This window comes from Myxine glutinosa, chromosome 13 (assembly GCF_964187855.1).
Source record: "Myxine glutinosa chromosome 13, kmMyxGlut1.1, whole genome shotgun sequence".
NCBI lineage: Eukaryota > Metazoa > Chordata > Myxini > Myxiniformes > Myxinidae > Myxine > Myxine glutinosa.
In genome coordinates, this window is record NC_136273.1 from 34,548,344 (window position 1) to 34,575,723 (window position 27,380).

At 47.5% G+C, this 27,380-nt stretch overlaps 1 protein-coding gene across 1 annotated transcript in view; it reads left to right on the forward strand.

Moving 5' to 3' along the window:
* LOC137438333 (protein crumbs homolog 1) overlaps positions 1-27,380 on the forward strand; it is a 93,766-nt gene that overhangs the window by 28,814 nt on the left and 37,572 nt on the right. Inside the window, exons 8-10 of the mRNA XM_078767308.1 lie at positions 1,963-2,213; positions 9,040-9,141; positions 16,317-16,443. Coding sequence (XP_078623434.1) covers positions 1,963-2,213; positions 9,040-9,141; positions 16,317-16,443 — 480 coding nt within the window. The remainder of the gene's footprint in view (positions 1-1,962; positions 2,214-9,039; positions 9,142-16,316; positions 16,444-27,380) is intronic.

The window sequence follows — 27,380 nt, forward strand, 5'->3', positions numbered from 1 at the left end:
ACCTGAACCAGTTCAAGTACAGGGCCATTCTGGAAGAAACATTGCTTCCATTTGCTCGTGCAGCCTTTCGAGGAAACTTTATCTTCCAAGATGACAATGCACGGCCTCATCCTGCTCGCATGATCCAACACTTTCTTGCTGACCGTGGTGTAGAGCATATGGAGTGGCCTGCCATGTCCCCGGATATGAATCCGATAGAGAACTTGTGGGCAGAATTAACGCGTCAAATCGACCACTTGGACCAGCAGCCGACCTCTGTGCGTGAATTGCAGCAGGCTATTGTCACTGCATGGCAAGCGATTCCTGTCCAAACCTTGGCAAATCTCGTGAACAGCATGCCTCAACGTGTACGTGCTCTCCTGAATGCTCGTGGGGGTTACACGAAGTACTGAACTGTAATTTTACTGTCCGTAATCCCAGTCGTAATTTAACTTTTGTTTTTGTTAAAAAAGAATTTGGCTAATGTGCAAAATAGAGATACTTCTGGAAAACGTACAGAAGTTTAACACAGTACTGTCCATGAATTGAGTTCGATATCAGTTTACATCACTTTCAAGGATCAATTTATTTGCTTCGAAATGTCAAATGTGGTTTTTGTTTCTTTTAAAGGTCACATTAACAAAATCTAGAATAATTTCAACATAATTCCAATGAACTTTTGGTTCTAAGACATCTTGAAAAGTAAGTTCACCCCCACAAAAAAAATATTCCATATTAAATGCCAAGTCTGTAATAATTCTGTCAAAAGGTCAAAGGTCAGCATCACATAAAATCATCAACTTTCATCCAATTGACCTGAAATTTAAATTTACCATTTTAGTTTTGTCATCAATTTTCAACAAAGCTTTATTATGAGAATATGGAGAAGGCAAATTAAGAATTTGGTCAAAAGGTCAAAAGTCACCGTCACATAAAATCGTTAATTTTCATCCGATTGACCGGAAATTTTAAGAATTTGCACATTGGGTCACTGAGTTGGTTCACCAATCAAAAGCAACAAGCCGATTGTTTTTTTTTTAGAGCCAAAGGTCAAAGTTGCGTAAAATCACCAATTTTTACCCGATTGACCTACAATTTCAGGAATTTGCATATCGGGTCACTGAATCGGTTCACTAATCAAAAGGTCGGAGCCAATTGCTTTTTTTTGATCAAAAGGTCAAAGGTCACGGTTGCATAAAATCGTCAATTTTTGCCCTATTGAATTGAAATTTTAAGAATTTGCATGATGGGTCACACAATTAGTTTACCAATCAAAAGCTAGAAGCTGTTTTTTTGTTTTTTTTAGATCGAAAGCTCAAAGGTCAAGGCTGCACAAAATAATAAATTTTCAATTTGTATTAAAAAAAAAACTGTTTTCGTTATTTTGAACATATGGAAGAAGAAGAAGACGTGTAAATACAAACGGACGCGGATGGACTTTGCATTTTCACATGCTTTCTAGTTTTATGGTTAGTTTCAGTTTTATACCTTAATGATTTTTCTAGTTTTATGGTTTGTTTCAGTTTTATACCTAAATGATTTTTCTAGTTTTATGGTTTGTTTCAGTTTTATACCTTAATGATTGTACACCATCTTAAGGAGGGGACATCAAATCGTAAACCGCTGTATTTGCTCGCATTCACAAATAAAAAATAATGTTAAAGATCCTGGAGTACCTTTCAAAAGTACTGGGCCATTGTGCACTGGTAGGGTTGCCACATGCAATATTTCTGCCCTATTCTATTGCAGCACTGAATTAGGACCAGAGCCATGCCTTCTTTAACGGTCGTTGCAACCAGAATAAGGAATTAATAGCTGAATCCCAATCCGACATGCACTCGCCAGATAGACTTCCAGGTCTGCGGTCTTAATTGCTAAATATATTAACACGTAGATATTACTTTTAAATTAAGATCTAAGCTCTTATAAGAGTGCTAACACATTTACAGGAAGTGTAAACGAATAAATAGCTGCTGTCTGCAGGATGCTTGTGTGAGGAATATCCACGTGTCCGGCCTTGCTGTGCCACTCTTTGAGGACTCCAAGCTGCGCTGGCCTCGGCCGCAAGCAGAGCGCTGGTTACAGAGGAAGAGACCCAAGCTGCCCCAATGTAGTCATCAGGATGACTGGGTGTGCCTCACAAATCACTGCTACAATGGAGGGACATGCATCGTCAACAGCGGAGTTCTGGCCTCGTGCGTTTGTCCAATGAACATGACAGGGAAGCAATGCGAGTAAGGCTTCACTGCTCTCCACACACAGCTCAGGGGATGGCTCTCATACCTGTATTCATTGAACCACCTTTAGAGGCCATTTCCCCCCACAGAACAGGGGTTGGCCTTTTTCGGGCACCGTAGTCCCCTTTTTGAAGCAATGTTTTATGGCCGGATGCCCTTCCTGCCACCAACGCTGTTAGTCGCCCCTTGCGACACACAGGGAATTACAGTGAACTGGTACTCAATTTGCCGACCTCGGAAGGATGACAGGCTGAGTCAACCCCCCTGGCGTTAATTCAGCGATCAACCGGGATTCAAACCCAGGATCCTAGGATCCCAAGCCGGCACCCTAACCGCTAAGCCAACATCAGGCTAATAACTGTATTCATCAAAGACATGTAATTGCAAGTCCTTTTTGAGCTTCCTTTTTTGTGTTCTCAGCATTTTGACCACTTTGTTTCCATTCTGTTTCTTTCAATATTTCGATTCATTCGTCAATGAAAAGGAGCCATTTGCTTTGGGGGCAGCCCTCACATGTCATGCCAACATGGGATTGTGGTTTGAAATTTATTTTTCTGCAAGAGTGGATTTGATCTTGTTTTCACAAATCCATGCATACTGATGCTTTTGCATGATGTTCAATGGAACTGGTCTGGATAATTCTACTTCTCCTCTTCCCTTTATAAGGGATGAGGTCCAACGGTACCAACTTCTGCCCTGCCTCAATCACGATACTCCTCCATTTCCCCCTGTCCTCAGCCATCTCTCTTCACTCTCCATCCACCCACGACCCACCTTACTGATATCCCTCTTCACACAATCTACTCATCTCAACCACAGTCCACCTCATTTCCTTCTACAGTGCCTTGTTCCCTCAACCTATCCAACTCTCTTTGCCATACTCTTTTCCTCTATCTGCACCAAGTGTCCAACCCACTTCATCCGGCTTTTAACCAATCTCCCCGTCAAGCTCATCTTCACACCAATCTCCTCCCTCAGTTCATCCATTCTCCTTCTACCCACCCTCTTTACTCTCACAATCCTCCTGACCCTTGCAGGCCTGGAAACGCTGTTGTTGCCTGTCAGTGCCCCTGTTTCGAGACCATAAATGTAGCCTGGCATCACACAAGTCACCATAACTTTCCCCTTCAATTTTCTTGATATCTTTCCATCTGCCATTACTTCCTCCACCCTCCTCCAGACATTCACACCCACCAGAAGCCTCTTCCGCACCTCTGCCTCCGACTTACCATCTCTAGTCACTGTTCCCCCCAGATACTCAAACCCATTTCCCTGTCTGATCTCCTTCCCTCTAACCTGATTTTCATTGATTTTCTCTGCTGCCCAACCCACATCACCTCCATCTTCTCCATAATCAACTACAGCCCATCACTGCTGCAGATATATCACCTTGAATTATTTCTTTGCATACCTTTTGTTGTGGAAAACCATTCAGGTCCACACAACTTTAGTCCAACGGTTTGGTTTAATTGCACTTAGATCATCACATCATTCCTGTAAGTAGAAATACACAATAAGCATACGATGCGACATCTCATAAAGCCATTCATATCAGTCAATGCAAGCAAGCTAGATATTCTATAAAGGCGTACCATTAACGAGGCTACCGATGTAACATGTCACAAGGGAGAAGTCTCGGAGCACTGACACAGCAACGGGTCTTATAGTCACGCCCCTAGCGGGGACAACAATGACAGCGAGCAGCGAGCATCCCCACCCGGGTTCAGTACGGATACGATTTCACTACATTCACCCCCCCCCCCCCCCCGTCAGAATTATACGGCCGCGTGGCTAAAAGCGAGTGAGCGTCAGCATGAATAGGGCGCGGAGTATCAGTCGGCCCAACCGTATCGGGCCGGGCGGCGAATTTCTCTGCCAGCACGCGTTCGAAATTCCCCGGGTACGGCGTCTCGTAACCCTGTATCCCCGGTGTCAGAGGCGTCAACAGGGTCGGGTGATGAAGGGGGTAACGCCAAGTCGTCGGACCCGGGCAGTCTCGACGGGGGGAGGGTCGGTGGACTGTCGGCGATGGGAGCGTCGGGAGAGGCCATAGTCTCATAGATGGGTTCGACCGGTTCGTCCGATTCCCTACTAAGGTCGTCGACCCCGCAAGGGGCAAGATGACGAACGGAGACAGTAGTCTCACGACCATCAGACGTCATCACACGAGCATGCTCAGGATTAGCCTGGAGAATCTGCACTTTGTCCACAAGGGGGTCGTACTTGCTCGCGCGAACCGCCCGTTTAAGGTAGGCCGGCCCGGGCCCAGCGAGCCAACTGGGCAAAGACCGTATACACCCCGAGCTCCTGGGGTGGTGGAAAAGTCGCTCGTGGGGAGTTTGGTTAGTTGCCGTACTCAGGAGTGTCCGGATTGAGTTCAACGCCGCAGGTAGCGACCAAGCCCATTTATCGAGGCCCCGGCCGTGGGTCCGGAGATGGAGCATGACGGCCCTCCAGATAATCCCGTTGAAGCGTTCGATCTGCCCATTAGCCTGGGGTCTGTACGGCGTGGTGTAACTAGACGCAATGTTGTTTTGGAGCAGATAGCCGCGCACCTCCTGAGACAAGAAGACTGCACCCCGGTCGGTATGGACATAGGCCGGGTAACCGAACATTGAGAACAAGTTCTGTAAGCATCGCATCACCGTGGCAGCAGTCATGTCCGCGCACATATAAGCAAAGGGGAATCGTGAGTACTCATCAACGATAGTGAGCAGATAGCGAGAGCCGCTCGACACCGGCAAAGGGCCCTTGAAATCCATCGCCAAGCGTTCCCATGGGCGTGTAGCCTTCACCAGAGTCCCCATAGGGGGGTTATAGAAACGCGGTTTGATTTCCGCGCAGATAGCGCAGTCGCGACAGATACGGCGGATATCGTCAATCGAGTAAGGGAGATTCCCACTCCGCACGAAATGAGCGAAACGCGTTACGCCGGGATGGCCCGCAGTAGCATGCAGCACCCGTAGGCCCTCCAACGAGGTGATACCAGCACATGTAGTCGGGCGTGATAAGGCATCGGCGGCCTGGTTATCCTTCCCTGGGCGATATTTGATGGTGTAACAGAAGTCGGCGAGTTCGATACGCCAGCGAGTGATTTTCTCGTTCTTAATGCGCTGGGCGTGTAAGGTGTCGTACATGAACGCAACGCTTTGCTGGTCCGTGATGATTTGGAAGCTCCGCCCGAGTAGGTACGGGCGCCATCGCCGAATAGACTCGACGATCGCATACGCCTCCTTTTCAACGGACGAGTGCCTCCGCTCAGCGGAGGTAAGAGTCCGTGAAAAGAAAGCCACGGGACGTCCCCCTTGGGAGAGGGTCGCCGCGATGGCCTGATCCGAGGCGTCACTTTCGAGGACGAACGAGCCGCTCTCGTCGATGGTCGCTACGGCGGCTCGGGCGATGTCGGTCTTAAGACCTACAAAGGCCGTCAATGCGGCCGAACACAGGGGAAAAGCGTCGCAGGCCACAAGGGGGCGAAGTTTCGCGGAGAAATTTTGCACCCATTTGGAGTAATGGGCGAACAGCCCAAGGGCGCGTTTCAGGGACGCCCGATCGCAGGGAGGGGCCATGTCGAGCAAAGGTCGCAGACGTTCCTTATCCGGAGAGACAGAGCCATGGGTCACGGTGTACCCCAGAAGATCTATGGTGCGTAGGGAGTATCGGCACTTATCCTCGTTCATAGTTAAGTGATACCGTTGCGCGACCTCAAGGAAGCGCTTCAGATTAGCGTCATGGTGCCCTTGGTCATATCCACAAACCGTAAGGTTATCGAGGTAGACGAAAACATCGGTTAAGTGCTCCCGCGCAACGAGGTCATCCATGGCCCTCTGGAAACAAGCGACCCCGTTCGTCACCCCAAAGGGCAATCGTGTAAATTGGTACAACCGCTGCCCCGACTCGAAAGCGGTATAGATACGATCCGCTCTAGAGATAGGGATCTGGTGGTACGCACTACGGAGATCGAGAGTACTATAGACCGAATACTGGGATACCTGTTGCACTAGCGCGTCCATCCCCGGAAGGGGGTAGGCATCCAGCTGTGTAAAGCGGTTAATCGTTTGGGAATAGTCGATTACCATGCGTTTGCGATGGGCCTCGCTGCGCACCACTAAGACCTGAGCGCGCCACGGCGACCTGCTAGGTTCTATGATGCCGTCCTTCAAGAGCTGAGCCGTTTCGTCCGCAATGAATTGCATGTCCGCGCGAGAGTAGCGTCGCGATTTTACCGCGACGGGGGTACAGTCGGAGGTTAGATTGGGGAACAGCGAAAGCGGCCGGACGTCCATTTGCGCTAGGGCGCACACCGTTAGCGCGTCGTCCGGCCCCACAACAAGAGTGTCAGGCCCACCGAACTCCATTACCAGACGTCCATGCAGCTTAAGAAAATCGTGTCCTAGCAGAATATCAGCACATAATGCGGGTAAAACCATAAGGTGTACATCAGGGAAAACCCGTCCCTTTAGCACGAGTTTCAATCGGCATTCCCCTTTCGTGCTGAGCCGCAGTCCCTGGGAAGCCATGAAGATCCGTCTCGTAGACCGCCCGATCCGCCATCCATGCCTGAGCACAAGTCGTTGGTCGATAAAACTATCCGTAGATCCGGTATCCACCAAGGCCTGAACACAATGGCCCTCAACCATAAGGGGAATAAGGGCTTGAGCCAGGCCAGACGAGGCAGCTGGGAGCGGGACTGAGCCCCCCGAATGGGTCGGTCCAGCCTCGCGGGTGGATCCTACACCAGCAGCAGTTTTGCGAGCGTGGCCGGAGGCTGTGTTGGCCATGGGGATCCCATTATCGTCATCAGAGGGCTTTCCCCAGCATTCCGGTGTTTCGCGATTCAAAATCCGACGAGAAAAGGCCTCCGTAGTATTTGACATTGCCTTTTGACACTCCTGGCAGATAAAGGCTTCCGTAGTATCCGAAATCGCCTTTTTACATTTTTGGTCGCTTTGACAAGAGGCTTCCGTAGTATTCGAAATTGCCTTTTTACATTTTTGGTCGCTTTGACAAAAGGCTTCCGTAGTATTCGAAAGTTGCCTTAACTCTTTTGACGGGGCGGGGGCCGCCGTTAGCTCGTGGGCGACTCGAGGAGTACGAGGGGCTTGGTGAAGTGTGGCCCGTGGTTTGGCCAAGGACGCGGCCTTTGTCCCCGATGGAGAATGAGACGGTGGTGGCTGTCCGGTGGCGCCAATCAAGGTCGTCTGAGCGCCCAGCGGGCCGCAGAGAGCGGCCCTCCCCTTCGAAGTCGGGTAAGGCGCTGGGCTCGTGGGTTCTGCTACGAGCCCGTTCAAGGTTGCTGCGCCCGCGCGGCCGCGGCTGCGCGAGTCGAAGGGCCGCGAGCCGCGTGCCGTTTTCTTGCACACTTTCGCGTAATGTCCCTTTAGCGAGCACAAATGGCAAATAGCGTCACGTGCCGGACACACGACTCGGGCATGACGAGGCCCTCCACAAAAAAAACATGCGGCCCCGCGCAAGGCCTTGGGTCTGCTGGTCGTAACGGCAGCTGTCAGGGTAGGGTCATCCTCCGGAGCATCCCGGAGTTCAGCAGGCGGATCCACGTCCTCGTCAGTGGTACTCTCCGGCCGGGCGTGTAGTGAGGTGCCCGCCAAAAGGCGCGTGCGATCATAGGCGTTCGATTGCATCCGCGCTTCGGTATACACCGTCGCTTGCTCAACCGCCGTAGCGAAGGTCAGGTCGGTCTTCTCCAAGAGTTTGAGACGTAGTTCCTGGGAGGAGACCCCTGCTATGAAGGCATCTAAAAGTCGATCATCCTTAGCCTGCTCGGGAGTCCGTGGCTCCTTGACGCTGTCCAGCATGAGCTGCCGGAGCTCCTGGGCGTAATGATCCATAGGCTCGTTGGGCTGCTGCCGTCGCGTCTGCAGCAAATAACGCGCATACACAGGGCTTTTTTCTTTTATGTAAAGCCGCTTGAGCTCCGCGATGGTAAGATCATACGTCGTGCATTGAGCGACCGCGTGGTAGACCCGGTAGTCGATTTTTGAGTGTAATATCGCCAGCTTCGCGGCAGGCGTCGGAGCGGTCTCAGGCTCATCAAAGAGATGCTCCAGTTGTCGGAGCCAGTGCTTGAGTTGCAAGCCTCCGTCCGTGGCTTGTGGGTCGGCGCTGAAAATGGACACCGTCAACGTCTTGTTGCCAGCCATGTCAGCAGATCTTAAATGCAATTAAGTGTAGTGGAAAACCATTCAGGTCCACACAACTTTAGTCCAACGGTTTGGTTTAATTGCATTTAGATCATCACATCATTCCTGTAAGTAGAAATACACAATAAGCATACGATGCGACATCTCATAAAGCCATTCATATCAGTCAATGCAAGCAAGCTAGATATTCTATAAAGGCGTACCATTAACGAGGCTACCGATGTAACATGTCACAAGGGAGAAGTCTCGGAGCACTGACACAGCAACGGGTCTTATAGTCACGCCCCTAGCGGGGACAACAATGACAGCGAGCAGCGAGCATCCCCACCCGGGTTCAGTACGGATACGATTTCACTACACCTTTTACCTTTGTACAACCTTTATTTATTCTATTTTTTTATTTATTGATAAATTTATTTATTTATTTATATATTTAGTTATTTAAATGTAAAATCTGCAAGTCCCTTTTTATGGTGCGGTTGGCTGGGACTGTGTTCTCGATGAGGACTTGCATCCTTGTTCCCGAATACTTCAGAATGACTTTAGGCATTATGTCTGCGTTCCTCATTGTTGTAAGAATTGATGAATAGTTATCAATAGTTGGCATTATGGAAGGTAACAAACATGGCCATATTCAAAAGGTTGTTGCTGTGTTACTGCAGGACGGACAGCATACAGAACATGTGTGATGGAAACCATACATGTGCTACTGCAGGGAGGTGTGTACCAGGAGTCTATCGGACAAGTTGTGACTGCCTTTCCAGGTATATTGGCACCGGGTAGATAAGGGGCTTGTGGCATGTATGGCAGCTTGTGAACTAACCCTAACTCTAAAACATTGACCATAAAAGGTATCAGAAATGACAGACCTCTTTTTTACAATCAGAAAATTTAAGTATCTTTGTTGTACTGTGCTCTGGACTATATTATCTTCATCACGATCACGCATGATAAAGACCAAAAATTTTCCAATACCATACAAAAGTTTGTCATATATCACAGGTGTCACACAGAAACCGAAGTTCAGTTCACCTCAGCTATCGCATGTTATTGTCCAAGACACTGAAGACCTTTCACCATGCAGTGACAAAAAATGAGCTGTGATTTACACCTCTCTGTGGTCTGATCACCAATTTTACATGTTACCATTCTATGTATGTGTATGGTTTACCTTGTCAAATCAACTTCCAGAAATGACAATGGAAGGACATAAATTTTTCTTGTTGTTGTTTCTGTTGTTATTATAAATCTGCTGTTTTATGCTGTCTGTCTTTGTTGCGAATCCCCAGTCTGTAGGCACCTGTGCCTGAGGTCTTAAAGTATAGAAAATTAAGGACTTGTTACCGTCGATGATTTGTTCCTTGGTGCATGTATTCGATAGTGGGTAAGATTGAGGTATAGTTTTATTATCATTGCGGTCACTGTCTGTGAATATGTGCTTTCTTTTGCATCACGATACGATTGTTGAACTTGACTTGGCCTCGACTCATCCTCCTTGCTCACAATGGTTTAATCTGGCAGCTCTGGGGAAATCTGATTGAGATAGAGACAGGTACAGTCACGAAGCACTAAGAGTCCAGCAACAAGGGACGCTGGTTGCTTGGACAGACAATAATAAGATCTGTCCCGTGTTTGCCTCGCCACTTCATCGCTCAGCACATAGATTCCATTCGGCACAGTAACGTGACATTGTGCACAAGGACCTGGCCGGGAATCTCTTCGGTGGGGCATAGACCTGGTCGCTACGTTACCCGCCAAGTTTAGACAGGGTAACCGGTGCACCGTAAAATTGGTGTCTGGAGTGTGGGATTAGACCTGAGGTGAGAGAGTTTGTGCCTCAAAGCAAAAATTCAGAATGTGCAGTAAGCCCAAAATTTTGTAGGATCCAGCACCAGGAGGGCATGCACTGGATAGCCACTACCGCAACTCAAGAAGACATTGCCGAGCAAGGACATCTGGAGGGGGCGGCCGGGTTATCCAGACCACCCGAAAGCCATTTTGATTCCCCAACAGCTAACCTGGTGCCCCCAAACGAACCAATGCCACAAGGCAGCAGGCCGGCATTGCCGGCACAGCTCGACATGGACAGATTGATGGCCATGTTTACCTAGAATATGGCTCGTCAGGATGAAATAAAGGCTAGGCTGGGTCCTGATATAAAGGCTCGTGGTGACAAGCTGGACAACAGGAAACTGAGCTGATAGACAGGCTGGGGGAGGGGAGGAAGGAGAATTGACACCGTTTGTGTGAGCAGCAGCAAATGAAGGAGGATGGGGCGTGTATGCGGGAACCAGAAAACAAAATGGTAGCCAGTCTAGCCAGGGCAGTACCTGGCCACAGAGGCCTAGAATCACAGCCTATAAGCATACCGGGGCTTTTAAATGCTCCCAATGGGTTTTATTTAGATCCCGACGGTTGGAAAAGAAGTGTCGCAGGTTGAACGCACCTTTTTGCCCCTGTAAGTGTTACAGAAAAGTATAGTACTGGAAGGTAAATTTGAGGATGAAATGGAGCCAGGCAAATTCGCACGGAATCCACCGCCATAACTGGAGTGCCTTTGGCAGTGATTAAAGCTTCACGTCTTCTTGGGTATGTCTATCAGCTTTGTGCATCTGGATTTAGGTAGTTTCTCCCATTCTTCCTTGCAGATTTGCTCAAGATCCATCAATTTGGATGTGTATTGGCTCCATTCATTGTTCCCTCTATCCTTACAAGTCTCCCTGTCCCTGCCACTGAAAAACATCCCCATAGCATGATGCTGCCACCACCATGCTTCACAGTAGGGATTGTGTTAGATGGGTGATGAGCTGTGCTCAGTTTCTGCCAGACATAGCGCATTCAGGTCAAAGAGTAAAATTTTCGTTTTATCATAAGATATTTTGTCTCATGCTCTTTCACGTACCTTTTTGCAAACTCCAGGCGTGCTGTCATGTGCCTTTTTCTCAAGAGTGGATTCCATCAGCCAAGGAACTCTGTAGTTCTGTCAAATTGGTCATTGGGTCTTGGTCGCCTCCCTGACAAAGGTCCTTCCTGACCGGTTGCTCAGTTTGGTCGGACAGCCAGCTCTAGGACGAGTCTGGGAAGTTCCATATTCTTTCCATTTCCCAAAGGTGGAGCTCACTGTACTCTTGGGAACTTTCAACACTCTATAAATTGTTTTATACCCTTCACCACATCTACGCTTCCTCACAATTCTATTTCAGAGTTCTAAGGACAGTTCCTTGGACTTCATGGTAGAGTTTCTTCTATGACATGTGCTGTCAACTGTGTGACCTTGTATAGAAAGCTGTGTTTCTTTCTAAATCATGTCCAATGAATTAAATTGGCCACAGGTTGACTCCAATCAAGTTGTTGAGACATTTCAAGGATGATCAAAGGAAATTGGATGCACCTGAGCTGAATATGCAGTGTCATAACAAAGGGATTGAATACATTGAAAGGGACTCAAGACATTTCAGCTTTTCATTTTAAATTATTTTGTAAAAAATTCTAAAAAAGAAAATTCTACTTTGACATTATGGGGTATTATGTGTAGATCATTGACAAGAAATGTCAATTAATCCATTTTAAATTCAGGATGTAACACAACAAAATGTGAAAAGGTCAAGGGGTGTGAATACTTTCTGAAGGCACTGTACATGCGGGATTGTTAGACGAGGGTGGCGAGTTGTAGTGTTGGTTAAATGCAGCCATGTCCAGCATTTCACCATTTTTGAGCACAGCCTCGTGAGAGGCTGAAGGAGGAATGTGGGGTAGTGTTATGGATATGGCTCCTAGGTGTTAATCACATGTTTATTATAGCGTAGTTATTCCCATATTGAGTGTTTAGAGCAAGTGTAAAGTAATTAAATGTTATAGTATATATGCGTCACTACTTTGTATCGCAAGAGATGTGAAACCCACCCAAGTGTGTGTCTAAAATTGCATTACACCCGTTTGACCTACATGTTCTTACCTTTGTTTGGCTGTTAAATCTGCATATAAAGGTGTTTGCAAGGCCATAATCGTCGTTTTAAGGCCATTTTTCCCCGCTGGAGCGAGAGTTAGCCTTGCGGGCCCCATGACAATCATGGTTCCCTGTTTGAGGCAATCTTTTTATGGCTGGATGCCCTTCCTGACGCCAACCCTCAGTCGCCTCTTACAATGCGCAGGGATACAGTTTCAGATTGTCGTGTGTGATTTTGCCAATGATCATGTGAGACGTTCCCACCAGCAGTGCAAGTCAGCATGTCGACTTTTCCGGTGAAGGCTGCAAAGCTTCTCTTACAGCGTCTATCTTGTCGGGTGTTCTCTTTTTGCGACCACTATCTTACTATAATTCACCAAATGTCCGTCTGTCTGTTCGAAGGTACCGTAAAAACTGCTGAACCGATCGCAAAGATATTTTGGGTGGGTAATCCTGGGATCTCCAGGAGTAAAATAGGCTATTTAGTTTTCCCAATTTCAGCTTTGGTCTCCAGCATTTTCAGGTTTGGACTCCCGCATAACATTCACGTTCGCATAACGTTCATTGTGACGATGTTCTCATTGTGACGATGTTGTGACGATGTATGTGTTCACGGTAGTGTTTGACATGACGGTGTAAAGGTAATTTCGTAATGTTTTTCGTTTCGTACTCCTTTAATGAACGTTTAATGTTTAATGAACGTTTAATGCCCTTCGATGTCCGGGGCCGCACGCGCGCTACACTGGACGGGCCAGCGTGCACCTTGCCCTTCGCCGTCAGGCTCGGGTAAACCGCTGAGCCCCATCCGTGATGGGGACTGGGGCTTGAGACAGTGTCCCACGAACGAGGAATTCCCATTAAGCGCGAGTCGTCAGCTCGCGTTGATTAAGTCCCTGCCCTTTGTACACACCGCCCGTCGCTACTACCGATCGGACGGTTTCGTGAGATCCTCTGATCAGCCCCTGCACGGGCCGTTCTCGGCTCGTATCCTTTAATTCGGTCTTTCACACTTCCAGTGTCTCTATCCTTTTCAACAATGCGTTTGATAGTTTTGTATGGTGGAATTTTTGCCTTTGGAAAGATGTTACAAAACTGTCTTTGTGTAGAAACACATGACTTCATCGCAAGTAACGTCTCTAACATGAGCGTCCACTGAGGCACATATAAATTGTTCGACATGGTTGAAACGTCGAGGGAAAAAAACTTCAAACCTTGTCCTTTAAATGTGGGTCACCTATGTAAAATACCTGGTGTTGGCCTAATGGTTAGGGTGGTGGTCTTGGGATCCTAAGGCCCTGAGTTCGAGTCCCGTTGAATTAACGCCAGGTGGGGTTGACTCAGCCTGTACATCCCTTCCGAGGTCGGCAAAATGAGTACCAGATAACTGGTTGTAGAGAGGCATTGCATCAGTGGCAGACGCACCCACTGAAAATGATGCAACCAGCAGCCGGGTGGCTGCACACGAACCACCCACCAGCTAAGTAAAATTATGACAGCTGTTTGAAAAGTTGGACATCATTTTGGACCACCCTGTACATACAGTGTGTGTGTGTGTGTGTGTGTGTGTGTGTGTGTGTGTGTGTGTGTGTGTGTGTGTGTGTGTGTGTGTATGTATATATATATATTTTTTTTTTTTTATATATATATATATATATTTTTTTATATATATATATATATATATATATATATATATATATATATATATATGTTCTGGACCTGCTCATGCGATCGAAAGTCTTGTTCTGACCGTCTCTTTGTCTTTGTGTTGTATCTAATGCTTGTTCTTCAAGTTATTGGTTTTCTGGATTTTCAAACGTTTCTATTTAAATAATTAGACGAAGACATAGTGTGCGGACATACATAGAAACACTCCAATGGGACCCGTATGGCGTATCAATAACAGTCGTTATTGCATGAACGGGGATGTTTCGCACTTGTGGTGCTACTTTTTTTTTAATAAACACCACTAAACATGATAAATATGTAGAATAAAAGAAAAACAGATTTTTTAAAAGATATTATCGAGACTCATAGAAGAGCATGAAAATAGAACAGACAATGATGTTAACGGGAGCAAGAAAAGTTTCAACAAATGCAGAATCTGAATCCAAAAAGATCATAACTGGTGTCCCTGGTCATTTTTTGGAATATTATTTTTCATTATTTTTGTTCATTTATTTTTTTTCAATTACATTTAAAAGTGGAAAAAATTAATTTTGGAGCCACTTTACCTCACCTCCCATGGAGCTTATTATTTAATTATATCGGGTGAGAAACAAACGCTCATTCCTTATTTTTTCCTGATTTCACTCTCGATTTCAACATCGTTATTTAGGTCATGAGTTCCGATTGCCACATATGGAATCATACGTAGTGTGTTCAAAAAGTATCCGACCTTTATTTTTCGTGCGTAAAAAAAGAAGCTAGGGAGGCATTGATTGGTGCACGTATGTAGGCGATCCTAATGCGCACGCGTGAATTTTTTCCCACCTGCAGAAGCTGTCATTCGACGGCAGACCGCCGATGAGTGAGGACATGTAAGTGAGCGCCGTCGGATTTTCGTTTTTGACAAAATGACGGAAAAACTTGAACAACGCTACTGCATCAAATTTTGTGTAAAGCTTGGCGATTCCCAAGTGGAAACGATCCGCAAGATTCAACACCGTTCATTCCATTATGAAGGAGGATTTGGGCTTCAGGAGAATCTCAGCGAAGTTCGTACCAAAGCTGCTAACGATTGAGCAGAAGCAACTCCGTTTGGAGATCGCACAGGACATGCTGGAGACTGTGAACAGCGATCCCAGCTTCCTCAACACAGTGATCACTGGCGATGAGTCCTGGGTTTATGGGTACGACCCAGAAACCAAGTTGCAGTCATCACAATGGAAGCATCCAACATCCCCGAGGCCAAAAAACACAAAATTTGATGCAGTAGCGTTGTTCAAGTTTTTCCGTCATTTTGTCAAAAACGAAAATCCGACGGCGCTCACTTACATGTCCTCACTCATCGGCGGTCTGCCGTCGAATGACAGCTTCTGCAGGTGGGAAAAAATTCACGCGTGCGCATTAGGATCGCCTACATACGTGCACCAATCAAGGCCTCCCTAGCTTCTTTTTTTTTACGCACGAAAAATAAAGGTCGGATACTTTTTGAAATATGGGCTTTTAATAAGCCTGTATGATACATTATTCAATCTTGCCAGGAGCCAATCACATTGCACCCAACTTCACCCAGCCAATTGGTTTAAACCACAAGCAGACAAATGGACAGCCAGCGGTGGCAGAAGTAATAAAATGCTCAATGAGAATCGAATGAATTTTACACAATAATCATTTTATTTCCCCTTCACCCGGAAGCACGCGTTCCCCGTGCATGTACATGTGTAGATGTAGCAATGTAACAACAAGCATCATATAAAATCACGTGTTCATTACGTGTTCTTGCTTTCAGACGCCTCTTCCAATCTTTAATCTGATCCAGTCTGATTAGCTTGGCAGAGCAACAACTCCTAAGGATTCTCTCAAACTTAAGGAAATCCTTACTTGAGGATTTCCTGAGGGTTGTTTATGCAACAGCCCTTGTGTAAATCCTTCGCGAAGGAATCACAGTGTACCGAAAGGTAAATATTTGTTTGAGTTGTCTGAAACCAGACCTGGCTGTCCGTCAGACTCGTAATTGATATTGAACCAAACTATGAAGACCCTCGGAGATTAATTGTATAATACCTTCAACATCAAGGGTGAGCGAGTTGAGTGGACAGAGGAGGCCAAAAATATTTCGCAGAGGACAGAGGAGGCCATTTTTTGTGTCTCAGGTTGTGACGACAGTGTGGTCATTCGTGTTAGGTCAATAATGTTACCCAAACTGGGAAATAATTTTATGCCGTTACAGGTTTGGCATAAACAGGAAACTTTTTTAAACATTAACCTGAAACTTAGTTAAGCCACAGCCTCCATTTGACTGCAATTCTGATTTTGCGGTTCCCGTTACAGGTGTAACATTTCAGACAACATCTGCGCACCATCGTCTTGCCTTAATGAAGAGAAATGTACAACATCTTCCAACACATTTTTGTGCATTTGTGATGGAGGATTGACCAGCACACACTGCACAACACATGTAAGTGATGTGGAACCCAATTTATATTGGAATGATCCCATGATCGCCATTTTGTTTTTATACAAGGTATGTTTCACAGTGAATTAAATACAATATTGTAATACACCTTGATCTCGATAGACTGTCACTCTTCAACCATTGAGCGATTCCATCAGTCCTGAAAATTGTAAAATATATATCTAATATATAAAGAAGAAAGTTTGTGTGTTTATTTGTTTATGACCTTGCGCTCGCGAAGCGAAAAGCGGGGTTAAGCATTCAGTTATGTACGTTCGTACGTGTCTGCATTTCAGTAAAGTAAAGTGTCTGCCGTACGTGTCAGAATTTTAAAAATTCATTTTCTCGGCAACCGTTGGTCCGATTGACATGAAATTTTCACCATAGGAGGGCCTCCTCCTGTAGAATATTTTAGTGAATATTATGACGTCATAGGTCACGTGATACAAGCGCTATCTTGGAAAAACGTTACACCTCTATCTTCCAAACCGCTCAATGGAAATCATTGGAAAAAAATGGAAACATGGCTCATTGTCAAGTACTTACCATGGGATAAGATATGTTGATGATGATGTCATCGGTGCCTTAATTATGACGTCATAATTCAACAAGTACAACACTTGATCTGATCAGTATGAAAAAAAAAAATTCCTCCGCAACTGTTAGTCCGATTGGCACGAATTTTTCAGAATATGAGCGGCTCCTCCTGTGGAATTTTTAAAATGATAATTATGACGTCATATGTCACGTGGTACAGGCGCCATCTTGGAAAAATCGAAAAAAGGTTGCACCTCTATATCTCCGAAACCGCTCCATGGAAGAAAACTGAAACATGGCTCATTGTCAAGTACTCCGCTTGGGGAATAAGATATGTTAATGATGATGTCATCGGTACTTTAATTATGACGTCATAATTCGACAAGTACAATGCTTGATTCGATCAGTATGAATTTTTTTCTCTACAATTCTTGGTCCAATTGACACAAAATTTTCACCACAGGAGGGCATCCTCCTGTAGAATATTTCAATGATTATTATGATCTCATAGGTCACGTGGTACAAGCGCCATCTTGGAAAATCTTCGCACCTCTATATCTCTGAAACATCTCCATGGAAAAAATTGAGACCTGGCTCATTGTCACCGACTCCCCATGGGGAATAAGTTATGTTAATGATGATGTCATTGGTGCCTTCCTTATGACGTCATAATTTGACAAATACAACACCTCCATCCGATCATTATTTTAAAAAATTCAGCAACTGTTGGTTTGATGGACACAAAATTTTCACCATAGGAGCATCTCCTCCTTCATAATATTTTAATAATAATCATGACGTCATAGGTCATGTGTTATAGGCACAATCTTGGAAAAACCGAAAAACGTTGCACCTCTATATCTCCAAAACCGCTCTATGGAAAAAATTGAAACGTGGCTCATTGTAAGTAACTCCATATGGGGAATAGGTGTTATTAACGATAACGTCATTGGTGCCATAATTATGATGTCAAAATTCGACAGGGACAATGCTTAGTCTGATCAGTTTGAAATTTATTGAGCATGATCTATGCAACAATTATTTCGAGAATATAAATTTTGGATGTAATCGCTCACGTGGTCTGGCAGCCATATTGGATCAAAAAAAAAGAAACGTTCAAAAATAGAAGAGTTGGGTCACACCAAGTTGACTGCGCAGGGTAAGTATTCTATGAATACCATCTAGTTTGTTTATGCATTCGGACCATGCAGGAAAAAAACAGTCTCCAACCAAACTTTGCATGGCCTTCTATTTTATCCAGAGGAAGGTCGAGGGCTATGTTTGGATGAAATAAAAAAAAATTTTATTAATTGGATGCATTACTGCTTGCTTGTATTTTTTTTGCCCCGAGAGCAATTGAGTAATACGTTTTGTGAAAATTGTATGTTGGTATATTGAGGTTGTATATTGTGATTTTGTGTCAACAAACATTTTTAATAACACTTTCATACACTTTATATTTATATTGTTGAATGAGTTTATATGTTGTTTATATGTTATAATGTTTATATTGTTACAGACGTGGCTTAGATGTTATTTACCGAGCGGTTTGGTATGACCACGTCTGCACAAGTTACCCGATTATACCCGAACGTTGACTAATTGCGCTACGCTAGATCAATGAAGGAAAAGACACACGGCTGGGATTAAAATGACACGACACCAGGGTTCAGTTCTCAAGACCTCCGGAGGAGGTTATATTGTTACGGAAGGTCAGATTACAACTACAAGAGGGACAGCATAGTAAGATAAGCACTTAGACACACTCTTATATTATTCCCAACAGACGACAGATAAACGGGACAAAAGGCTGACTCACACGGGGTTTGATGGCTAGGAAAGGCAGGATCGATGGCTCCAGGTGCACCTGGGCTCAAAGGTCAGAATCGACTCGGTCCGGTCCAGAGATGCGGGGAGGTATTCAGCGCTCGTACGTGGCAACTTCTCTCTCCAGGCTGGGGGCGCATCTGACCTCACATCCGGTGAGTCGCTTCGTATCTCCGGCGGGGAGTGACACGCCCTCGGCTCGTTAGCTCCGCCCCAGATGGAATCGGCACGTCGCCTCTCATTGGGTGCGTGCGGGGGGGGGTTACCGGCTCCGCCCTTGACGGGGGACTGACAAGGAGCCCCTTCGTGGTAACCCCGTGGAGCGCATCGTCCGGCGCGCATTGTCAATGGCGGCTAACCGAGCCGGTGTGATGACGCACACTCCCCCGTGCAGCGTCGTTGTTGTTGTAATTGTTGTTGTAGTTGTTGTTTGGGGAAGAAGATGGAAGGAGGTATGGGAAAGGTCCTAAACTCACTACTGGTGCCATATAATCACATTCTGGTGCAACGAAGAGTCAGAATTAATGGAAAGGAGTCCTTAACTGACATAGACTAAGAATAACTAGCAAGATGTCCGAAAGTTGTCTACGTGAGATGCGGTGGACCTGGGCACGACATTTAATGGGGGAAAAAGGGGAAGGTCGGCTCTACTGATTGTTGTTTACAGACAATGGGACTAGGGAATGGGGGATTGGGGATAGTTGGGGAGTATTGGGGACATAGGGGAATATTTACAAGCGGATATGGAGGCCAAATTCCATATTCGCAACATTGCACCCTTCTCTACCCTCGGGGCGTCCCGACCCGATAAATTTTTACCTACTTTAGTGTGGCACGCAATGTAGTTCCCTCTACTATTAACTCTACCCTGAGTGCGACAGTTTTACAGATATTCACAAATGAGTAAATATGTCCCCCTGCGACGTTGCACCCTTCTCCTCACAGAAACACACCCACAGGATAACCGAATCCGGAAAGAATCCTCAAACTAAACATACAGCCGGTAGGGAGCATTATTTACACAAGACTACGCTGATATTTACACTACGATCCAGGACCTGTTTTTGGAGGAACACATGCAGATGTTATGCATAGAGAGAGCACGCATGCTAGCATCGATACACCAACCCACGAGTGCTCTGTGGCCTACGGCCTTTAATAATGTGCAGAGCACCCCTTCCAAGCATCAAGCACCACCCCATCACACAGTGAGCACCATCCGGTGCACCAATAAAGTGTCTATAAATCACCGGTGGTGTCGCAGCCGGCCGATGTTCTGCCGCTGGTCTTGCCTTCGTGTGGTGCACTTGGCCTTCTTGCCTCTTTCAAAAAATAAAGAAAGGCGCCAACCGCGTCCATTTCTATATTGTGGCCTTCAGTGGTGTCAACTAAAAGTGGTTCACCTGCATGGCATAGGTGCCACGTTGACCCATAGGTCCATCCACAGGTGGTGCTTGGCCGCAAAAGAGCTGCGGTCCATGGTGGGTGGCCACAAACATTGCGGTCCATATGGTGTATCGATCCAAGCAGCAAGCAGCGAAAGTGCAGGCCCACAACTGCGTAGCCAGCACCTCTCTCTCCTCTCTCTCTACCCCAAAGCCAGATCCCCGGAGGTGGGAGACAAAAGAAAAGACAAGTGAGTAAGGTGGTAAGGGCGCAAAAGTGCACGCAATGTAAGATGATGCACACTGGGGGCACATGGGAACCAGGTGAGACAGGTACGTTTCTATCGTACGCCCCCCCCCCACCAGGTAACCTACATGGCCCCTCCCTTACCCCTTACTGTATCCACACAACACAACACTACCCATAAACATCTACTTTACAAATCAACAACATCCCTACTGTCTTCCCCGTTCCTCCCATAAACCAAATTCGTCTTCTCTCCCTCCTAACCAATCAAATTTGCCATTTTCAACTTTCATCAAAATTTGCCATCTCCAATTCATCATCAGTCCCTCCTAGGGAGGGAGAGATGGAATCACCCCAATGTCTCATCCACGTCGTGATGCGTCTCACAAATCCACAGCAATCTCATTTCCTGCAACAAAACAAAGAAAACACAGGTGTGGAGTCATCATCATCACCACAGGTAAGTGGCTGCGTATGGTGCGACAGGTTCATCAATCCTAACTATTTCCTAAATGACTTTAACATATTTACACTACCCGGGGTCTTTCTCCGGCCAAACCATTGGCCCTCTTACACTATGGGTTCTAAAAACCAATTCCCATTGGCCAGACTGTGGTGCTTTTCAATTTGGGGTCTCACTCCCCCGATTCATCTCCCGGTGCCCTCGCACAATTTCTGGGCTGTGGCGTGTACCTCTCCCAGTGGGTCTACCCACCTGCACACCTCCACCACTGCAGTTGCCTCCGAGCTTACCTGCTCCTTACCCTAACCTAACTACCTGGGGAAGGCCCTCTGGCGCTCTCCCCACTCGGTGCCCTCTCTGGCACTGGGCTGCCCGATCCACACCCGGGATCCTCAGGCACCCACTCACAACTACCGGCTCCCAGAGCCCACCTGCGGCCTCACCTGGCCGACATCCTCACAGTGGTGGAGTGCCCAACCAACTACACACACTAACAGGCTACACGCCCAGCCATTTCCACAACACTAATGCACCCATCCACAACACCATTCTGCCACCGCACCACAAATGCCAATATCCAACCACAATTTACCTGTACCCTCTACCTAACACTTACACTACCCGCCCCGGGTACTCGTGAAAAGGGTCCACTCTTCCCCCATCCACACCTTCGCACCATGCACACCACTCCGTACCACTTACTCCAACTCTCTCCACACACCTGTACTTGCACACCTGTGCTCTCACACCTGGTGCCACCTGCACCCTTCTCTCCCCAAGCGCATTCGCGCTGATCCACACACTCACTACTCATACACTGCTCCACACACCTGTCCAGTTGCACACCTGTGCAATCACACCTGTTCCATCCTCACACACACGGCATCATCTCAGCTAACTACTCCTTTCTGAAACTTGCGCTTCCCAGTCGTCCCTTTAAACTATTGCGCTCCCCCGTCATTATCATCCATACTAATCTACCTGCGTCCCCACTACAGGTATCAGTCACTCACTAAACTTAACGTTACCTACTGTCATCTTCGCTAGATCCCTACACACCATATCCTAACCCACCCGGGCTAGTTTTCACTGCCATACACCCCATAAGCTATTGCTCCTTTGCCCCACTTCTGTGAGGGATGGTGGATTTGCCATCCCACCACATCGGGGGTCTCTCTCTACCAATTTTGCACATCAAATTTCAACAAATTAAAAATTTGCCAATCACTGCCCATCATCTGCCAATCACTACTGCCAATCCCTTGCCAATCATCAAATTTTGTTTTTCTCTAATTTTGGGTCCAAAACACTAACCTCATCACCCAGTCTACTCACTAATGCCTCTCGGTGCGCCAATTCCCGTCCAAAGCCCGGCTTCGTAAAGCCGAGCAATGAATGCGGGTTGTTTGGTGCCAGCGGCTGGACACGTCCCGCATTCGGTGCAGGGACGGGGGCTTACCCGGGCCGAGATCCCACGCACCCCCTCGGCGTGGAGCCATCCAATTGCCCGATCTCGACCTGCCGGCACGTCTCACCAAGAAGTGGTCGCCATGACGACCCTTCCTATTGGGCTGCCAGCTCCGCCTAGTGGAGCACGGACGCGGCCGTTCAAAGCGAGGCCCAGCACGCACCGAGGGCCCGATTCGGCTAAAAGTCGACCTAACCTCTAACCCGTTTAATGTCGATGCTTCACCTGCATGCTTACACCCCGAAGCCCGTTCCTTGCTCACACATCCAGCCGTGCTCATGCTCCTCGTACCTTTCCTTACACACCCAGGTACCCTCATTCCACTCACAGCCTTGGTCACACACCTGACCACCGAACACTTTGGCACACATTCGTTGGTCGCACACCTCACCAAAACACCTCTTCGCGCCCCCTCCTCGGTCACCTCCTCTGTGACAATCACAGGTGTGCCCTCATTCGCACACCCAACCACGTGCCTCACCACCAACTCCAGCGTGCATTCCCACTCACGCTCTACCATTCCAGGTGTGCATCCTTCCATCCCAGGTGTACATCCTCGCTCACCTGTCACAACCAACTCACTCTCCTTGTCACTCTCAATACTCTCACCTCCACTCTTGACCACGCACTCACCCTTACTCTTGACAGCGCACTCTTTCCCCATGCACCTGTCCGTCACACACCTTTCTCGCGCACACTCTCCCGTTACACCCTCTGTAACACTTACCACACCGCGCTTCCATGTGCCCCCTCGCACACGCGCTACGACAGACTCACTCTCGCCAGCACCCTCACTCCTTGGCACACACTTTTTCCTCACACACCCCAGAGTCGGACTTTCTCGCACACCTCCTCTTTCGCACACCAGACCTGTCGCACACTTCACCAACGGCCTCTCACGAACACCCGGGTCCATCTCGACCCCCAAGCTTATTAAATCACCTGGCGCATCATACGCACGACCATATTGGTCACCACTTACACCGGGTCCTCTTCCTCTTCGCTTCTCCTCCATCACCTGCGAATCCCTCATCCGGTTAATGAGCACATCATCACGATCCGAACACAGACTTTGGACCAATTCTTTTACTTCCTCCTTTATCTCTTTCTTATCCTCTCTCCGTCGCTTCTTAATTTCGCTCACCCCTTCTTCCACTTCTTCTAATTTTTGCTTCATCTCCTTCATCTCTTCGTGCGCCCCTTTTAGTTCTTCCTCTAACTCCACTTTATTTTTTTCTATGTGCTCCCGCACCTCCCGCTCTTTAACCTCCATCACCTCTACCACCTTGTCCATTTTCCTCGTCAGGTCCTCATGTACCGTCTGACACTCTTTTTTAATTACCCCTACGTCCTTTTTCATCTCCTTCTGTGTCGATTTTAATCCCTCTATTACCGCTGTGTTCTTCTTTACCTGGTCCCCCAACTCCTTTTGTCCCACTGTCAGTTGTTCTACTCCTAGCGTCAACTCCTCTATACCACTTTGCAATTTTACAGTCCCCTTTCTCACCTCCTTCTCCATGCGCTCCTTACAGTGCCTCACCTCCTCGCGCACTCCTCCGACCTCCTCACTCACTCCTCTCCTGATCTCCTCTCCCATCACTTGCATCTCCTGCCCATTTGCCACCCTCATCTGCTCCATTTCCTCCCTGTGAGCATCCAGTTTGGTTTCTACCCCCATTCTGACCCCCTCTATCTGCTGCCCCATTTGGTTAACTTCCCTTTCCGCTTGGTCCCTCATGTCCCTCAATTTGCCTTCCATGGTGTTTTCTAACCCCTCTAACCCTTTTTTCATCCCTTCCATTTGATTCTCTTGAGCGGCCATTCTGTTTTCTACCCCCATTAACCCATTTCTCATCTCTTTTATCCCGTTGTCTAACCCCTCAAAATTATTGTCTAACTTCCCAAATTTCTTGTCTAAACCCTTAAAATTATTGTCTAACCCCTCACTGGTACCCCTCGCTTCGTCCCTCATTACCCCCATTTGGTTTCCCATTACCCCTAATTGGCCCTCCAATCGCTCACTCTGAGCATCCATCCGGTTCCCCATTACCCCCATCATTCTGCTTTCCATTTCTTCGCTATTCTGGGCCATAAGGGCCTTCATTTGTATGAAAAACAAGTTCCAATCCACCGGGGGCGCTGCCACGGTCGCGGGCGTGGACGCCGTGGCCATCTGCGAGGCGCCATTTTGCGCGCCCGCTACTTCGTGCGTGACGGCGCTATTTTGCGAACCTGCTACCCTCACTGCTTCGCTCTCCTCGCGTCCCTCAATTTGGTCCTGGACCGACCCTGCCTCACTCTCCCCTACCGGACCCCAGCTGTCTTGGTCTGCCATAGCGCGACTTTCAAAATTCGGGTTTTTATTTTCGTATAACAAAATCAAATTTCGCCGTTATAATTTCGCGCGGGAAACGCGCTCCGAATCGATTCTAATTGTTACAAATTTGGGCCTAATAAATTTAGTCCCGGGTTCGAATTCCACTCCTCGACACCAATTGTTACAGACGTGGCTTAGATGTTATTTACCGAGCGGTTTGGTATGACCACGTCTGCACAAGTTACCCGATTATACCCGAACGTTGACTAATCGCGCTACGCTAGATCAATGAAGGAAAAGACACACGGCTGGGATTAAAATGACACGACACCAGGGTTCAGTTCTCAAGACCTCCGGAGGAGGTTATATTGTTACGGAAGGTCAGATTACAACTACAAGAGGGACAGCATAGTAAGATAAGCACTTAGACACACTCTTATATTATTCCCAACAGACGACAGATAAACGGGACAAAAGGCTGACTCACACGGGGTTTGATGGCTAGGAAAGGCAGGATCGATGGCTCCAGGTGCACCTGGGCTCAAAGGTCAGAATCGACTCGGTCCGGTCCAGAGATGCGGGGAGGTATTCAGCGCTCGTACGTGGCAACTTCTCTCTCCAGGCTGGGGGCGCATCTGACCTCACATCCGGTGAGTCGCTTCGTATCTCCGGCGGGGAGTGACACGCCCTCGGCTCGTTAGCTCCGCCCCAGATGGAATCGGCACGTCGCCTCTCATTGGGTGCGTGCGGGGGGGGGTTACCGGCTCCGCCCTTGACGGGGGACTGACAAGGAGCCCCTTCGTGGTAACCCCGTGGAGCGCATCGTCCGGCGCGCATTGTCAATGGCGGCTAACCGAGCCGGTGTGATGACGCACACTCCCCCGTGCAGCGTCGTTGTTGTTGTAATTGTTGTTGTAGTTGTTGTTTGGGGAAGAAGATGGAAGGAGGTATGGGAAAGGTCCTAAACTCACTACTGGTGCCATATAATCACATTCTGGTGCAACGAAGAGTCAGAATTAATGGAAAGGAGTCCTTAACTGACATAGACTAAGAATAACTAGCAAGATGTCCGAAAGTTGTCTACGTGAGATGCGGTGGACCTGGGCACGACATTTAATGGGGGAAAAAGGGGAAGGTCGGCTCTACTGATTGTTGTTTACAGACAATGGGACTAGGGAATGGGGGATTGGGGATAGTTGGGGAGTATTGGGGACATAGGGGAATATTTACAAGCGGATATGGAGGCCAAATTCCATATTCGCAACATTGCACCCTTCTCTACCCTCGGGGCGTCCCGACCCGATAAATTTTTACCTACTTTAGTGTGGCACGCAATGTAGTTCCCTCTACTATTAACTCTACCCTGAGTGCGACAGTTTTACAGATATTCACAAATGAGTAAATATGTCCCCCTGCGACGTTGCACCCTTCTCCTCACAGAAACACACCCACAGGATAACCGAATCCGGAAAGAATCCTCAAACTAAACATACAGCCGGTAGGGAGCATTATTTACACAAGACTACGCTGATATTTACACTACGATCCAGGACCTGTTTTTGGAGGAACACATGCAGATGTTATGCATAGAGAGAGCACGCATGCTAGCATCGATACACCAACCCACGAGTGCTCTGTGGCCTACGGCCTTTAATAATGTGCAGAGCACCCCTTCCAAGCATCAAGCACCACCCCATCACACAGTGAGCACCATCCGGTGCACCAATAAAGTGTCTATAAATCACCGGTGGTGTCGCAGCCGGCCGATGTTCTGCCGCTGGTCTTGCCTTCGTGTGGTGCACTTGGCCTTCTTGCCTCTTTCAAAAAATAAAGAAAGGCGCCAACCGCGTCCATTTCTATATTGTGGCCTTCAGTGGTGTCAACTAAAAGTGGTTCACCTGCATGGCATAGGTGCCACGTTGACCCATAGGTCCATCCACGGGTGGTGCTTGGCCGCAAAAGAGCTGCGGTCCATGGTGGGTGGCCACAAACATTGCGGTCCATATGGTGTATCGATCCAAGCAGCAAGCAGCGAAAGTGCAGGCCCACAACTGCGTAGCCAGCACCTCTCTCTCCTCTCTCTCTACCCCAAAGCCAGATCCCCGGAGGTGGGAGACAAAAGAAAAGACAAGTGAGTAAGGTGGTAAGGGCGCAAAAGTGCACGCAATGTAAGATGATGCACACTGGGGGCACATGGGAACCAGGTGAGACAGGTACGTTTCTATCGTACGCCCCCCCCCCCACCAGGTAACCTACATGGCCCCTCCCTTACCCCTTACTGTATCCACACAACACAACACTACCCATAAACATCTACTTTACAAATCAACAACATCCCTACTGTCTTCCCCGTTCCTCCCATAAACCAAATTCGTCTTCTCTCCCTCCTAACCAATCAAATTTGCCATTTTCAACTTTCATCAAAATTTGCCATCTCCAATTCATCATCAGTCCCTCCTAGGGAGGGAGAGATGGAATCACCCCAATGTCTCATCCACGTCGTGATGCGTCTCACAAATCCACAGCAATCTCATTTCCTGCAACAAAACAAAGAAAACACAGGTGTGGAGTCATCATCATCACCACAGGTAAGTGGCTGCGTATGGTGCGACAGGTTCATCAATCCTAACTATTTCCTAAATGACTTTAACATATTTACACTACCCGGGGTCTTTCTCCGGCCAAACCATTGGCCC